The 17,319-nt window shown below is 34.7% G+C and overlaps 1 protein-coding gene across 5 annotated transcripts in view; it reads left to right on the top strand.

The window, feature by feature from the left end:
- Window positions 1–17,319, top strand: part of CCDC85A (coiled-coil domain containing 85A) — a 260,019-nt gene that overhangs the window by 235,668 nt on the left and 7,032 nt on the right. For 2 of the 5 annotated variants that reach the window (XM_001375075.3, XM_007476800.2), the window contains exons 4-5: window positions 8,261–8,395; window positions 12,956–13,075. The exons of 1 other annotated variant lie outside the window; for it this stretch is intronic. In XM_001375075.3, coding sequence (XP_001375112.1) covers window positions 8,261–8,395; window positions 12,956–13,075 — 255 coding nt within the window. The remainder of the gene's footprint in view (window positions 1–8,260; window positions 8,396–12,955; window positions 13,076–17,319) is intronic. 2 more of the 5 variants (XM_001375101.3, XM_007476801.2) reach the window with 1 other exon arrangement.

Here is a 17,319-nt window from a genome sequence, read left to right as displayed (position 1 = left end):
TGGGTAACAGATTCCCTTGAGATAGGATAGACATGAATATCCCCAAATTTTCTCTCCTTTGTTCAATATATTTTATTTACATTATTACATTATTACATATTACATAATGTATTACATTACATTACATATAATTACAAGGTATTTTTATTGTCCTCATTATTTTTTTCTTATTCTTGCTATAAATGGACAAACTAGTGCTTGAGCCTTTACAAATTACAAATTTCATTCATCTGCCCTTTTCAATTATTTGATTATTATTCTAATTTTTATCTTTTGGTATCATTCATCTGTTCTTTTTTAATGGTTGTGTCCATTAAAAAAAAAACCCTTACCTTCTGTTTTAGGATCCATAGTATGTATTGGCTCTAAGTCAGAAGAGAAGTAAGGGCTAGGCAGTGGGAGTTAAGTGACTTGCCCAGAATCACTCACCTAGAATGTGTCTCAGGCCATATTTGAAGCCAGAACTTCCTTTCTCTGGACCTGGCTCTTAGACCGTTGAGACTCCTAGCTTCCCACTTTCTCTATCTTTTCCAAGTTTCATTTTGAGTCATAGATTGTAGTTTTTCCCTGTCTTCTTTTCTAAACAATTAAAGGCAAATTATTTCATTTTATTAACTATTTTCATCATGGAAATAAAGATGTTTGCAATTCACAGGCATTGAAACTCCAAATGGAATTTCTTAATCCTTACTACACCAAGAAAAAAGGTCATTTTAAGAAGGTTGGTCAGATAAGATATAGCTTGATATAAAAATTCTAGTCATCTCTTAGCTGCTCGTGTGAAGACAAAATCTCTATGAAGCAATTCCATTGAATTCCACATACTGTGGTCATTTTGTTGAATAGCTGTCAAAGGTCATAATTCATAATGGTATATTCAAAATGTCTAGAAAACATCCCTATTCTCAGGATTTTTAGTTTAGTGTATTCACTAGAAGTCACTTAGTATTTTATTCATAAATTTCCAATGGAGGTCCTTTGCATCCATTCCTGTGCATGAACTGCTTTCCCATGCCTTAAAAGCATTCAACCCCCATCTCTGCCTATTAGAATCCCTAGGTTCCATCAAGCAATTAAGAATGCCAAGGAAATGCCAAAGAAAGAAATGAGAATTCATGAAGTGCCAGTTTAATACATTTATTTAAGTACTATTTATTTATCCTTATTTATTAAGTGATAGTCTCAGTGCTAAGTGCTTCCAGAATGGTATATCATTTGATTCTCACATTAGTGCTGAGAGATAGGCACTATTATTATCCCAATTTTACAGTTTAGGAAATTGAGGCAAGCAAAGGTTAAATGACTTGCCCAGGGGCACACAACTAATGCCAGAGGCCAGATTTGAATTTAGGTCTTCCTGACTCCAATATAGGTGTTTGCAGTGCCTCCCTAGATGGCTCCATGATCATGTGTATATATTATTTTCCTTCGAAGAATGTAAGTTTCTTGAACTTAGGGATATTTTTCTTTCATATTTGTATAGTCAGTACCTAGCATATAATAGGATACTTCATAAATACTAGTTGGATTGGCTTGATTTGTGTTGGCTTATAAATAATTCATTAACTTATCCCTAGAGAGGAACTTTGTAGCAGTTGCATACCTTTTTGGTTGATAATACCCTACCACTAGGTGGGGCAGCTAGATGGTGCAGTGGATAGAGCAGGAGTACTGAAGTTAGGAAGATTCCTCAGTTCAAATCCAGTCTCAGCCACTTACTAACTGTGTGACTCTGGGTAAGTCACTGAACCCTGTTTGCCTCAGCTTCTTCATTTGCAAACTGAGCTGTAGAAGGAAATGTCAAATAGCTTTCTTATCTTCCCAAGAAAACCCCAAATGTGTCATGAAGAGTTAGACACAACTGAGAGAATTGTACAACAGCAACGTCCTCCTCCTGTGTCTCCATATGGAAGGGTCTCAGTATAGCAAGAATAGCCAAGTATTTCAAGAAGACTTTCAGGGTAGAGGTAAAAGGGAGTGTTTGTGTTTTTAATGGATGATTAACTGTCAAAGTGATTAAATCTGATTCAGAACCATGGAAAGAAAAAGCAGCACTTAGTAGATGCTATATAAATGCTATTCTTCTTCTTCTTCACCTCAGGCTTTATAAATTCCAGGTAGGTGTTATTTATAGTTTTAGCATATATGAAATACATTGAACTACTCAATTTTTGGTGTTCAATTCTATTGTGGTTTAGAGAAATGAGCTCAAGTTTCTGAGTTTCCATTACTAAACACTTAAATTTTCTATAAAAATCCTTTGTGTAGATCATAGATATTATTCAGGAAATATACTTATATGAGTGTCTCCATACATAAAAAAGGTTTGAAGAAGCAGCAAGATAAGAAGCAAGGATTCTATCATTTATTCATTTTTTCTCTTGAGCATCATTTTTCTTCCCATGCAGAATTTCATCATGCTGAATTGTGGTCTGAACGCAAATGTTTGTTTTCTAAATACATATTCCCTTCTCTGAATAATGAACAGTTAACTACAGATTAATAGGCTAAAACATTTTTTTTCTTGAAAGTCCAAACACAATGTAATGATAGCAATTATATTGGTAGAATAGTTAATTTTTTTCCATTATGTACCTATCAAAATACATATTTCTAGAGCTAAGAAAATGTTCAAATTCTTCACAAGAATATTTTAATTTGGTAGATATGGAGTTTCTTATTATAAATCAAGAACATCTTAGAATTCTTTAAATCCGTGTCCAGTAATCTTATGATCAAGTTCTTATTCAAGTGGGGTTTTATAACATAAAAAAATAAAGATGGCGTTAAAATAACACAATGCTTTTTGAAAAAAAATTAAACTTGCCTAAAATATTTTTGCCAATAAATAAAAGATAATACTTTTTCTTGGCCTCTGATGAAGGGAAAAAAATACTAAATCTCTGTACTTCCTCATCCTAGGCATATGACTGCATCATGAAATAGAACAGACTATACCTCACTTTTGACCAAGTTTCAGGACTTATAAAATATTAAGCATCCTTAAGTAACAGGAAACCACTTCAGTGGATCGATGTCCTGGTTTCCAAAGTTGACCTCGTGTAATTGAAGATGGGCTTGGGTTTCTGAATTTTTGCTACAAGTGCATTAGTATTTTGATTTTGTATCTAAGTGGTAAATCTGTGTATTATTAGATCCTTTATGCTAATCTCACAAATTTAAAGGGTCTTTTCTGTATAGCATGTGGGAAGTTCAATACAGTGATCTTTCCTTCTAGGGTAAAACTTATGGATAGTTTGAGAGAACATTTTATTTGTTAATAGCCTGGCCATTAATGAGGAATTCTTTGGCCATAACAATTTGAAATTTGTATAAAGCAAGTTTATAGTCTTGTGAAGCTCACTTCTGCTTTTGTATAATTGGTAGCATAACAGTAGAAAAGAAGCAGATAGTATGAAGAATATCATCATTTGCAAAGTTTGTATAGACATTAACTATACTTGTGAGGTCCTTTTGTGGTAACAACTAATGGGCACTCACTCTATTAACACAGGATCTAAGGACTTGTCTTTAAAAAACTGAATATTTTTAAGACAATTGACTTCCTTCGTATTCCTATGTATTTAATTTTATGCATTTAGAAATATTATTTGGGGAAGGGCTCTATAGGCTTGAGCACAGGGTCCCATGGGTCCCTAACACAAAATGGGTTAGAATCCATATACTAGAGGAGCTGAATTGGTAGATAACCTTGTGGGAATGTTACTAGATGAGCTGAATAATATCAGTTGTGACATTTGTCTCTATGAGTGAAACCAAAAGAGAAAAGAAATTGCAGATAATAGAAGAATGGTTCACAGGTTTCCTTGTAAAGGCAAGTAAAGGTGCCTTTATCAAAGGCTGGTTTACAAGAGGAGACATCTGGGGATGATGCAGATATGTTCCAAGGTATAGGGGAGAAGAAGGAGCTTCTATTTTCTCAGTAACAGAGGTGACTTCTTCTACTGAGTAGGAGGGTAGGAGGGAATATACACCCTAGCACCTACTGTGTGCCACAGGTAGTGCACTAAATGCTTTTTACAAATATTACCTCATTTGTCGTTTGCAACAATCCTGTCTGGCAGTTGCTATTATTAATGTCATTTTACATTTGAGGAAATTGAGGCAGCAGAGGTTAAGCAACTTACCTAGGGACACACCATAAGTCTCTAAGGCCAGATTTTAACTCAGATCTTCCAGACTCCAGGCTTGGTGCTTCATCTATTTGTAACCCCAGTGAGGGGGCAACATGCTGGTTAGTGGCTAGAATGGGTCATCATCCTTCTTATGAACTTATTTGTGAAATCAGGAACTCCATTTTTGAGAAAGCTACTTCATAATCACAGGTTGTACCATTAATCTTGCCTGAAGTTTTACAACAAATGTTCTTAATTAAATACAGAGAATTGGATGACTAGATGAGCAAAAATCAATATTCCTTATCAGAATTCCTTACAGCATATTCAAAATTGACAACATAATTTTATGAATGGCAGCAAATATGAAACATCATGGGCATGGCTATAGGGACCTTTTACTATTTAATCCAACCCCCTTTTCCCCCTCAGATTGAGAAAAATTGACACCCAGAGAGATTAAGTTACTTTATTCAAGAAAAAAATGTAGCAACATAGATTCAAGACCTTGTTCTTTGACTGAGTTCACTCACCTTTCCTTAGTGTACTATTTGGCTTCAATAGTCTGAAATAGTAACAGTATTTTTCTTTTTAAGTCCATAAACAAAGTCTGATCATGCTAGTAAGAAAATCTATACTATAAAAAAAAAAACCAACTTACCTTCCATCTTAAAATCAATACTTCGTATTGATTCCAAGGCAGAAGAGCATTCAGGTCTAGGGAATGGGGATTAAATGACCTGCCCAGGATTATACAGCTTGGAAGTATCTGTGGCCAGATTTGAACACAGGACCTCCTATTTCTAGGCCTGGATCTAAATCTACCCAGCTACCTTGTTGCTCCAGAAAATCCATACTTTTTAAATGGTGGTAGAAATTCTCTTCACCTAAAATTATCATTAAAATTATTTTAATGATCCATAAAATCTAATTCTTTTAAAGCTTCATATTGTGGCATTTAAAAGAGTGGGAGCCATAAACTGCAATAGTTAAAATGGTTGAAGGCCTTAAACTGTAGTGATTAAAATAGTGGAAGACTTAAATTGTGATAGATATAAGTAGTAGATATAAGAGTAGGTGAGTAAATTGTGACTGCAGGAAATATGTTTTCACCACAGTGTCTTGTTTTAAATCAAATATAAGGTGGTCGCCAGGGAAATATTCCCAATTATGAATATACCCAAGTCAACTGGGTTTTATAGAGAATTTTAATTAATTAATACAATGAGGAATTAAGAGAGAGAGAAAGAGTAAGAAAGGAATAAGTATGAAGGGCCTTAAGCCAACATGGCCTAGACCTGCGTCTTAAGAGAGAGAGATCAGTCAGTCTTTTATCACTCACCACAAGATCTGTCTAAGCAAGGATATAGACAAGTTCAGCTAGCCATCCTTCTCCAGAGAGAGATTCTTCTGACTGTCCTCAAGAGCCTCTCCCAAGAGACTCCTTAGAGACTGTTTCTTCAGAGCCTCCTCCTTAGAGCACTCTCCTTCTAACAGCCTCCTTAGAGACTGTTTTTTAAGAGACTCTTCTCTTCAACAGACTGTCCTTTTCTTATATAGGGGGTTTTCTCCTATGTCACCTCCCCTAAGTTCTTCCATCTACCAGTCACAGTAGATGTTTTCCAAAGGACAGCCCATTCTGAATTCACACCTGAGTAGACTAATCCTTTTAGTAATCCACACCTGAGTAGGCTAGAATCTCTGAGTAAGTTTCTCACCTCTTTGTCCCATGTAAGTTTACAAGTTGCCTGACCTTTATAGGTACTTAGCACCCCTTTGTATTAATTCAAAAATTAGGCATGGCTTAAGTATGGGTTTAAGTATTTTTCATTGTTCAGCAAGGAGTTTTCTCCCCTAAAATAGGCTTAAGTACATGTGGAGTAGAGGTCTTCACATTTTTGATCTAAGTAGAGTTCTTACTGTCCAAATGGGGAATAGTCCCAATAGGGAATTGTCCCAATGGAGAATTCCCCAATGGGGAATTTTTTAACATTCACAAGTCTGAGAAATTTCAAGAATCACAATATCTTCAACCTGCCTCCCAAAATGCATTTGTAGAAAAGCAGTGGCAGAAATTTATAATGATTTTAATTTATAGAAATATTAAAAAAACTTTATAATTAGGATTGTTCTGAAAAATTTATCATACTAATTAATAATGACTAGGAAGAACTATGAATAAAAATTTAATGCCAATAATATTTACAGATTTTTGTTATATTTTTCTATAACAAATATATCCATAAATATTTTGTATCTACTGTATTCAAACCATTTCCTTCTTATCACTTATATATTTTTAAGTTTTTAAATAAAAATTTTATATTATAATTCCTAAATATCTCTTTCCCTTCCTCCCCTCCCCACACTAGAAAATGTGGTTTGATAAAACCACTTACATTATAATGGAATAATTTCATAGAATCATAGGTTGGAATGGGAAGGAAATGTAGGCACTGTTATGTTCAACTGTCTCATTTGACAGATGAGGAAACTGAGATAGAGAAGTTAAATGCCTTACTTAAAATAACGTGGGTAGTAAGTGACAGAGGCAGGATTTAAAAATTGAAATCCTTTGACTCCAGATTCCCATATTTCACTTGGTAAATCAGAAATGTCCTAATGTTAGTCCAACTGGTTCATTCTTATTTTAAAATTTAATTGCTTAGTTGTTTTATACTAAAGGAGAAATCATAAAAGGCAGAAACTGAAAATCTACCAACTTATGATTTTCACAGCTAGAAATCTTCATCAGCTAATGTGAAAGACTTAGAAATGCCTATAAGTTTTATTTTCTTCTGATAATGTAAAGTGATATATTTTAATGATAGAATTAACTGTGTGTCTTCAGACAACTTGATGATTATTTATAACAATGGCTGAAATGACCACACTGACCAAAAATATAAAGGAGCTTAAATCAGTTTGTCATATTAACATGGCAAAGGTAGCTAGTGACTTATACATTTCTGTATTCTTATATCAATATTATGTCTTCCTTTTTACAATTCAATGGAGGTTAGTACTAATTTTATTTTCTTTTTTTAAGGACTTATTTGTAACTGCAGTTTAGTATGAACACCTTAGAACACTGCCCACATCCTTTGTACTCCACTGTTGGTATTGATTAGCTTACCCATAGAGGTTATAAAATGGTCAGTGCTATTTACAAAATAAATAATATTTTTAAAGAAACCAAAACAATAAGGAAGATAATAATATTCTGAACTTTTCAAAGTGCTTTTGAAAAATATTTCCAGGTCTCATATATAAGCTCATCTTCTTGCTGTTGATTATTCATAACCCGTTTGTATGTTTTGTAGTCATGATTCCCGTGTCTCAAGGATCTGTGTCTCTTGCTCTCTACTTGCTCTCTATTGTGCCTCCACTGTAGAGTGGGTGGAAGGAAATTGTGTATAAATTAGTCCATTTGGCTGGCTAGATCATAGTAGAGGAGAAATATGAAAGTCTAGACCAAAAGTTATATTTTTGGATTTTCTTTCCATTTTTGTTAAATATGATCACTCCAGCACCAAATCCATCCAGAAAGATGGAAATTTGATTGCTGCATAGACATTTTGCATGTCTTCTGTATGAAACAGGAATTTAAAAATAGAATGACATCTCTGTCCCTAATTGTGCCACTAGAAAAGAGAAGGACATAAGAAAGAATATTATTTTATTTTCATTGTTATAGATATTAAAAATATCACTGAAAACTTTACCTAATCATTACAAAAATAATTCTACTTAAAGTCTAGCTAATGTACTTATTAAAACTTCTGAAATTAAGTAGATTTGATTATTTTCAAGTATTTGCTATAACTACCTATAACATGCACACCTCATAATATATTAATTTTATAAATTGGCCTTCAATATCTTTTTCATTTTTAATCCTATACTTTAAAATCTTCAGATGGTTTAGCAGTACCTTTAACTAAAAGCATACAACATAGAGGACTTCAGTGCTTTCAATTTTTTCTGTTCAAGGTGCGTGTTATAGGCTTGTCTTTGTATGGTGACTGTGGTGCTCTTTATCAATATATTTGTTCTAATGATCTATTAAAGTCTGGGAAACAGTGTATTTCTGAGTGATTGTACCATATTGTTCCAAATATAAGGAAACCCAGAATAGAAGGCAACCTCCAACTAGAAACAGCTCAAATATGGAAAAAGGCTGGGGGTCCAGAGCCCGGCGGGTCTGGCTGTGGTGGCAGGGGTGCCGAGGAATAGGAAGATGCCTGCCCACTTTCCCGGTGAGTGAAGAGGGTTTTTTGGCTGCAGGTGCTTTTGCCTATTTAGATTGCTACTGCTGCTGCTGCTGCTGCTGCCGCCATTGCTGGAGGCAGAGTTATGTTGGGGGGTGGAGAGAATTTCCATGCAAACCGAATGGATGATATTGGATCTCACTCATGGATACAAAGGCTAGAGGTTAAGGAGAGACAGACTTTTCATCTTTTCAGAGAGATATTACACTTTATGGATTTTTTAAAAGTTTGAAGATGAAGGTTGCTAATTTCAGTTGCTCAAGAAAATCGCCATTTGTAAATGCACTCTAAAAGTAGTTAAATGTATATGAATATGGATTCCAAAGTTTTATAAGTAGCTCTTAATGATTTCCATATTTTCCCCATATAATCTTTATTGATACCTCTTATAGAGGGAATAAATTCTTCAGTGATCACATGTATCATGAAAACATTCACAACTAGAATTGTGAATAGGCTGTTTGATTTGATTGAAATCTGCTTGATGATCAAATTCCTGATTTTTCTTTTCTTCTTTTTTTCTGTTAGTTTGCATAGAAGAACTTAACACACAAATAAATACATTTGAGCTTTTTACAAAAAATTAAAGGGACTATGAAGTGCTTTTTTTTTAAAGTAGTGATTTCACTGTATTAACATATGTCATCCATTGAGGCTCAGAAATTTAATAATACAAAGATTTTGTTGTAATCAGATTGGCCTTGACTAGTTCTACAAATGCCAGTCTGCATCTACCAAGCATATAGACTGATATCTATTTTTTTAAGCCTCACCTTCTATCTTAGCTTTGATACTGTAAGTTCCAAGGCAGATGAACAGTAAGGATGAGGCAATTGGGGTTAAGTGACTTGCCCAGGGTCAAACAGGTAGTAAGTGTCTTGGGCCAGATTTGAATCTAGTACTTCCCATCCCTAGAGCTGACTCTCAATCCACTGACCTACCTAGCTGTTCCCAGACTGCTATCTTTTAGCAACAAATCAGTAAGGGCTAACATAAAATGTCACTGGCATATACAATAACTAGAATTACTCTAGATAGTTCAGTAGATAGAATACAGAGCTTGTAGTCAGGAAGGACTCAGTTTAAATCCAGGCTCAAAATGCATGACCCTGGACAAGTAACTTAACATTTATTTGACTATTCCACTGGAAAAGGAAATGGCAAACTACCCTAATGTCTTTCTGGAGAAAACTACATATCCTACAGAGTTGGACATGACTGAACAACAACTGCAACAGAGAAATTTACAACTTTTGCAATCTCTTAAATATTTTGGAAAGCTCCTAAAATTAAATCTTCTATTAAATTTGGTAATTAATGATTAGAAATATCAGACATTTTTGAGATAAATCTGGAATTTATAGTCACCTCTTAATTATATTTCCCTCACTATAAATTCTAAAACATAATTTCTCTCTAATTTTTATTTTGAAAAGAAATAGAAAAGGAAAAAACAAGGTGAACAGATTTAAGCAATCCTGCTACTTTTATTTTTCAAAATGCTCAAGCTTTTGGAAATGTAATCTATGTAGTTTGGTGTAAGAAACATTCAATTTAAAGTCAGAAAATTTGAATTTACATACCTGCTCTGACATTTCTGATACATATTTGATATATTAAGTGACTTGCTTGAATATATTATATACATATATATAATTAATCTTAATAATAATAATAATAATAATAAACTTAATCTCTTGATTTTGTTTTTGTATCTATTGCATTAGAGAATCAGGCTAGCTGACATATGGAAGATACTATCAGATGAAATGTTTGTAAAGAATTTACTATAGTTCTTGGCATACAGTAAACACTATATGGATGTTCATTCGATTTCTCTTCTTTGCCACCTCTAAAGTTGATGAATTTGTGACTGAATTTTAATATCTCCTTAACCACCATTCATTTAGAAGACTAAGGATCAATGCCCATTTAGAGTCTATAAAAACTAACATGTCCTATGACTATTATTATTAGATTTTTAAATTTGAGAGTGAATCTCTCTATTTCACCCAAGCTGAAAGAGTAGTGGCCACTCATGGACTTGATGATTGGCTTGGAAACTTTGATTTGCTCTATCTGATGTGGGCCACTTTATTCCTCCTTCTGCTCAAGTTACTTTCTATATATCCTAGATATAGTGTGAATGTCGAATTAGTTTTAATTCTATTGTAGCTAAGGAGATCCATGAAGCTTCAGCTTCTCCAGAAGCAATTCCTTAATAGCAGGAATTACAGTGAGATCAGATAGAATAAGGAAAAGGTGTGTGATGCAAAAATTACTGGGTAAGTATGAGAATTATAGAGCTATACAGATGTAAGATTTTGGGATGTTGTTCCATTATCAATAAGACCTTATGGAGACTGTAGTAGTCTTGGAAACAAGGTTAGGCACAAATTATGTATCATATCTGTAATATTTATTGGGAAAGGATGGGAATATCTGAAATGAGTCAAGTTTTAGTAGGCTGAATCCTCAGGAGGTCCTGGACTTTGAGAAAGGAAACAAAAAATTCTCTCAAGGGCCCAACTTTTGTTTTGACTTTTTGATATTTTGGGGTCATAACCAATTTTCTTTCATGCCCTTTATGGCTAAGTTCTTGGGTACATCATTAACTAGACTCGGTGGGAGGAATATTCAACACAGCACATGCACCATAATAACTAAATAGAACCTCAGGATCATATGGGCATCACTGCACTGCCACAGAGCCTGGTTATGCCCAGGTTGCCTTCCTCCTCCCTCCAGACTCTACATGGTTTTGTACATGATATGATCAGTGTTTATTTCCAAACTTCAGTGGTTAAAATCTAATTTCTCTGTGTCCAATATAGATGTGGACCTTAAATATTTTCCTCCCTTCACCCCAGAACATTTCTATGTGTAAAATGCATGATGGTGCTAGCATACTTTCAGGGTATGGGCATTTTATTGCACTCAAGAAAAGAGAATTGGATCTGGTCTCAGAGAACATGCACTAACGTCTCTTAATTTCTCTGTATCTCACTTTCTTTATCATAAAATGGAGAGGGGTTTGGGCTACTAAATAGGTACCCTTTAGGATTTTTCCACCTCTAAGTCAGTAGTCTTCTAAGGTTGAGGTTCTTAACTTTTTTGTGTGTGTCATGGACTCCTTTGGGCAGTTTGGTGAATCTTATGGACCCCTTTACAGAATAATGTTTTTAAATGCAGAAAATAAAATACATAGGATTACATTATACCTATCACAATAAAAAAGAAACACAAGAAGAAATGCATGGACTCCAGGTTAATAACCCCTGCTCTAGTTGGTGTTTGCAGGGGAGCTACCATCACAGAATCAATTTGAAAGAAACAGTTGTTTATTAGTCTTATCCTAGGATTTGGAAGAATCATGGACTCATTGATTGAAATGAAAGTGAGCTTGAGTCTTTCCTGGGGGAATGATGACTTCTATAATAGAGAATAAAAAAATTTCCACTAGACACTAGTTCCAGAGGTGGCAGACCATTCCTTCTCTTATTCCCATCTTATTGTTTCTTTTTAAAATAAGGGAATTGGGATTCAGAGGTGTCACACTTGTGGTTCATGGGCTGCTAGCTGTGGCTAAACTCCCAAGTGTACCTGAATCTGAGTAAAATGTAATTGGGAAATATTTAACAAAATAGACATGCATCACTGATAAATTTGGGGAGGTATATCTGACTGATAGGGATCTGTTTCAATGTGAGTTTAACAAACTGGACCAGATATCTCTTAAGGTCTTTTCTAACTCTAAATGCAGTGATCCCATGAGCCAGCCTGTCTTCCAATTCTTTGTAGAAGTACAAGCCTCTAGAAAAAAATGATTCCTTGCTATCTAGCTTCGTAAGATCCTGGCCATCATGGGGAAAACAAATAGAGTCCCAGCTCCAATTATTAAGCTGCAAGCACACACCCAAACACATGTTCACAAGCTCCTTTGTCTTTGTTTCTTTTCTTTTTTAAGGAGGGTTTTTCTCAAATGAAATAGTGTGATGATTAGTTAAATCTGAAGTGGGGAGGGGGAAATAAACCATTAAATATTTTTCCCTCCTAAGTAATGCTTTATAACCGACCCAGTTCCTTCAATACAAAAATGTGGTGTGTGTGCATTTTCTTGAAATGTGTATAATATTGCATTTGACTTGCTGACTTAGCAGTTTCAGCTGAGCTGTGGAGCACCTCATGAATTTCCTGTTTTAGAGAGTCACTTTAATTTTTAAAAAATCCTCCTTGAAATGTTCTTAATGGTCATTCCTTGGGTGGGGGGGCAGCTGTACTCTTTGGTAAATCAGAGATAATATTCAGAAAGTGTACAAAGATCACTTGTTGGCTTAGTTTTCTTGGTGGTCATGCAAGAAGCAAGTATATTTAATAAGAATAGATATTATTTAGAAACAAGTCAGAAGTGTGTGCTTTTTTTTTAAACCTTTCTCAAATGAAACAACTCATCTCATTTGTCAGCAAAACTGAATATGACAATGACATCTGCTTAATTAGTTCTAAACGACTTTGGTTTAATAACAAAGTTGTTGATTTTTTACTAAGGGTCCTTTTAGGTTGCCATCAGGGGCTGATGGGAATAACAGTTCACCCACCTCTCCAGCTAGCTTCAGCGGACATACCACACCTTCTCAGCAACCCGAACCAGTGGTACATACTCTTAAGGTAAACAACAACACAACCATGCATCTAGAATTTCAGTTGTGTTTGCCTTCTTCCCACAGTGTGGTTTTCTCTCACAGTCTTGCTGTTTCCATAGATGTTTTCCCCTGATATTTTTTATTTTAATTTTTAATTTTTAATTAACATTTTAATTTTTAAAAATTGCTTTTAACAGATGAATGTTTTGTGGAATGAGAAATTTTGACTTTGGGGAGTTAATGTGGAATCCTTATTGTTTTCTCTGTGTTACAAATAATCCTATCCATATCTACATCAAAGTTGGTCCAATGTGCATATATATATGTATGTGTAAAATACTGTTATTTATATGTGCAATGTATGTAGCATGGATGTCTTTGGATATTGAATTTAAGGTTTATCAAAATGTGACAAGATGTTATATTTTCCTTCCCTCGTGCCCTTTAACAACTTGTTCCTCAATCCTGCCCCCACATGACAAAGATTAAAAAAAATAACCAAACAAACAAAAAAGAAAGCAAAGGCCTTCTTTAGATGGAGACACCAAAACCATAAATGTGAATTAAAATGGCATTTATCTGGATATCATTACAACAATAAATTGCATTTAACTATAGAATCAGATTTCATAAATTTTCAGTGAAGAGTACATGACAACTTGGATGTTAACTTTTGTTGTATTTGGGGCTGTGCGGGAGAGGTCACAGCTACTAAGCAAATTAAGAGTTAAACTATCACGTTTAATGTAATGTTCATGCAAACGCAGTGCTTTAGGAGAGTGGTAGAATTCAATTAAGCAAATATTTCTTAAATAATTGCTTTGTCCAAAGCACTGTATCAGGTAGTAGGGCTATAGAGACCAAAAATCCCCTGAAATTGGACCCTGTACTCATAGAATAGCATCTATTTAAAGCCAATGAAATTACAAGCTTAGAATAGACCAGTAGTAGAGATGACTGATGTTCTGATATGACAATTACAGAATTATTCTTATCTGTTCTTTGAAAGGCATGCACTTAACATTGCAAGAATCTGGGATTCCTTTGGGACAGTGCTCTTTCCAGTGATGTAGACTGGAAGCCTTTTATAACTTAGAGAGCTGCAATGCCCTCAAATTCAGATGCTGGCAACCAGCCTGGTGATAAGCTTCTGTGAATTTAGCTAAGTTCTTCATTCATGGGCACACTCATTTACTGGCTCCAGCCTGATAAGGCTTTCAGACCTTACTTTTTGCTGGCATGGCTCTTAAGAGGTTAGGACCACTTCTGTGCTCATGAAGGCAGGACTTTAATTGCATGTTCATTTGTGGTATGCACTTGAAAGTAATGAAACATCATCACAATTATATCATCATTCAGAATTAGGGAATTTGTTCTCTAATGGCATATATTATGCAAAGATATTAATATTTTTGGAATCTTAGCAAATTTAATAGGTACCAATTGAATAGGATAAAATTCTATCTCTCAACTACGTTATGGTTTCTTACTCTGACTATTCTATTGAATTTTAGTGTGGCCTAGAGCAAATCAGTCTTTCTCTCTGCTTTACTTTCCTTAGCCATGGAAAAGGAAGAACTAGCCTTTCCTTTGCTTTAAGGGTTTTGCAAGGAGTAAGAAATTTATTAGTTTTTGAAAGAATGAAAATTCTCCTAAATTCTTCACCATCATTCTAGTTGTTCTTATCAGAATTAAATCTACCATAATGGAAAATGGAAGCATCACCTATGGCACAGAGACTACAGAGCAATTAATGATTCCCCAAGAATTTAGTTTGTTTTGTACTGCATTGTGTGATTTCTATTTGGCAAAGATTTGCCTTCCTAATTAAATTTTCCTTTAACTAACATGAAATTCCTAAAGTCCATAGCTGCTAATACCAGAATTATGCTGGGTCATATTTAGAGTTTGCTTTTTATACCATAGATAATTTGCAAAGTGGTTAAAACTACATATAGGTAATTAAGAGGATTCTGATGTTCTTTGAGATGGTTCAAGAGATCTTTTTGAAGGCAGAGGTGGAATTATAATACACAGTGGAGAAGTAGTCATGGCACCAAGAAAGACACTACCCTAGGCATTAAGATTCTACATTACAAAGGGAGTTACAGATCAAACCAGGGAGTTTCTACAACATGATTTCTCTCTGATGCTGATGAAACCATGGGTCCAGAATTCTCCCTTCCCCTCACCCCAACTGCCCACTAAAAATGCACCTATCTAGACGCTTAGAATATATTTGTTCACTAACTGCCCAAGACATCATGCTAAGTGCATTACCATTTGGCTACAAATGTGAAGGTTGAAAATAAGAGCAATTGGAAATACAAAATATAACAGAGCATCAATTTTGGAGGGTTGTGTTCACATACCCTTAAAAAAAGCAATGGGTATTTCTCCCTCATTTCAAGGTAGTTGAGTCATTTGACCCTGTAGTTTCAAATGGCCAAAAGTCACAATTTTGTGAAGAGCAGCATTTTTGGTATTATAATTTTTAACAGTTTCCTCATCCTTCTGCTATGATTGGAGACTGTAGTGTGTCCTAATTTGAGGGTTAGGAAAGAAAAAAAAATGGTCTCCTTTATTTTCTCTAGAATTAGTCCACTAATTATCATATAAAATTTTACCTCAAGAGAGTGCTTAATTTAGGGAACCACATTTGAGTATGCTATATAATGATGTGTTATGATTACATAGAATACAAAATCTATCCTGAGAAATGAATTGTTTTTATTGAATAACTGAAAGGTCTTGAATATGGAGTTTATTTTTTTTGAAAGCTGCTGGGAATCAGAAATGTGCATCAGTATATCTTAAAGAAAATGTTTTTGATCAAGTATTTCAGAAATTAGAAATGTACCCTTAAATAGATGTGTTGTACATTAAAAAATGTAGCCATTTGGCAATTTTTCCTTTCAGAATTCATCCACACTAGAGCTGATCTGTCATGACATTATAGATCTTAGGTCCTCATCTTCCTCCATATCCCTATGGATTTTTTTTTCCTAATTGACCTCAGAGGGATCTCTGTGCCTGAATGAACATGATGGTGGGGGTGTGGAGCTGAATGAGAAATTAAACCCCTCATAATGATGCTATAGTCATCTCTTGTTTATTAAATGCATACTAACCTTTAATCAGGGCTTCAATTCATTTAGTAGAAGTTAACTGATTTGAAGTACACTTCTCTGGGGTGTATTACAAATCAAATAGGTAGAAAAGGAATCTCATATTCTGTGCCCTTCAGGTTTTCTATGAATATTCATTGGGCAAAAACAATAATTTTCTATAAAGCTAAAAAGAATATGAGCAACATTTATCCAATTTGAATACAGGTGTCAGATTTTCCTTTATTTCTTTGATTTTTTCCTGAATTAAAGAGGGAAATGCACATAGGAAAATGACTATTTCTGATTCCCAAGCAAATATGTTATAATCAGATTGCTAATTATGAGGCTAGTTTTAGAAAGAGCAACACAGTGACAGACTTTGTGCACTTGAAATGAATGGACTACTTCATGACTGTGCATTTATTTCAGCTTTCCTATTAGTGTAGATTAGCTGGTTGTAGATTTGGCTGTGGGGATATCCTGGGAGAAGAATTTAGTGCATACATGTATGTTCATGTACTTTCTCTCTCTCTCTCTCTCTCTCTCTCTCTCTCTCTCTCTCTCTCTCTCTCTCTCTCTCTCTCTCTCTCTCTCGCGCGCGCTCTCCCTCTCTCTGTCTCTGTATCTCTTTCTGTCTCTCTGTCTCTCTGTCTCTCTCTGTCTCTGTCTCTGTCTCTCTCTCTCTCTCTCTCTCTCTCACAAACACACACACACACACACAGAAGACTAACATGTATCTCACTAGAGCTCCTAATTATACCTTCCTTGGTTGCAACCATGCAGAATGGTCCCTATTAGGAGTAAATTCCCATCCATTCTAGCCAACCCTTATGTTGCCAGTGTCCACATAACATACAAATCAAACAATCATGGGGTAAAATTAGTTGTGCTGCTCATTATGTCAATGGAATGTACAATAATAGATACTTCCAAATGATTAATGCCATTAAGTTGTCTTTTTGATCAAGGTAATTTGATGTATTTTAGTTATTTTGAACATTAGTGGAATATAGTCACTGACTTTGTGTCATCCAAAAAATTGTGGAAATCAACTTATGAGTGATTGATTTAGAGAATTATACAGGTATGGACTCAAAGTATGTGGGTTTCAGAATGCTGATTTAGACTACTTTGCCATGAACACAATTTATGTATAAAA

Source organism: Monodelphis domestica, chromosome 1, assembly GCF_027887165.1.
Source record: "Monodelphis domestica isolate mMonDom1 chromosome 1, mMonDom1.pri, whole genome shotgun sequence".
NCBI lineage: Eukaryota > Metazoa > Chordata > Mammalia > Didelphimorphia > Didelphidae > Monodelphis > Monodelphis domestica.
Note: the sequence above shows the minus strand (reverse complement) of the source record. Positions and strands in the feature narration are given on the sequence as shown.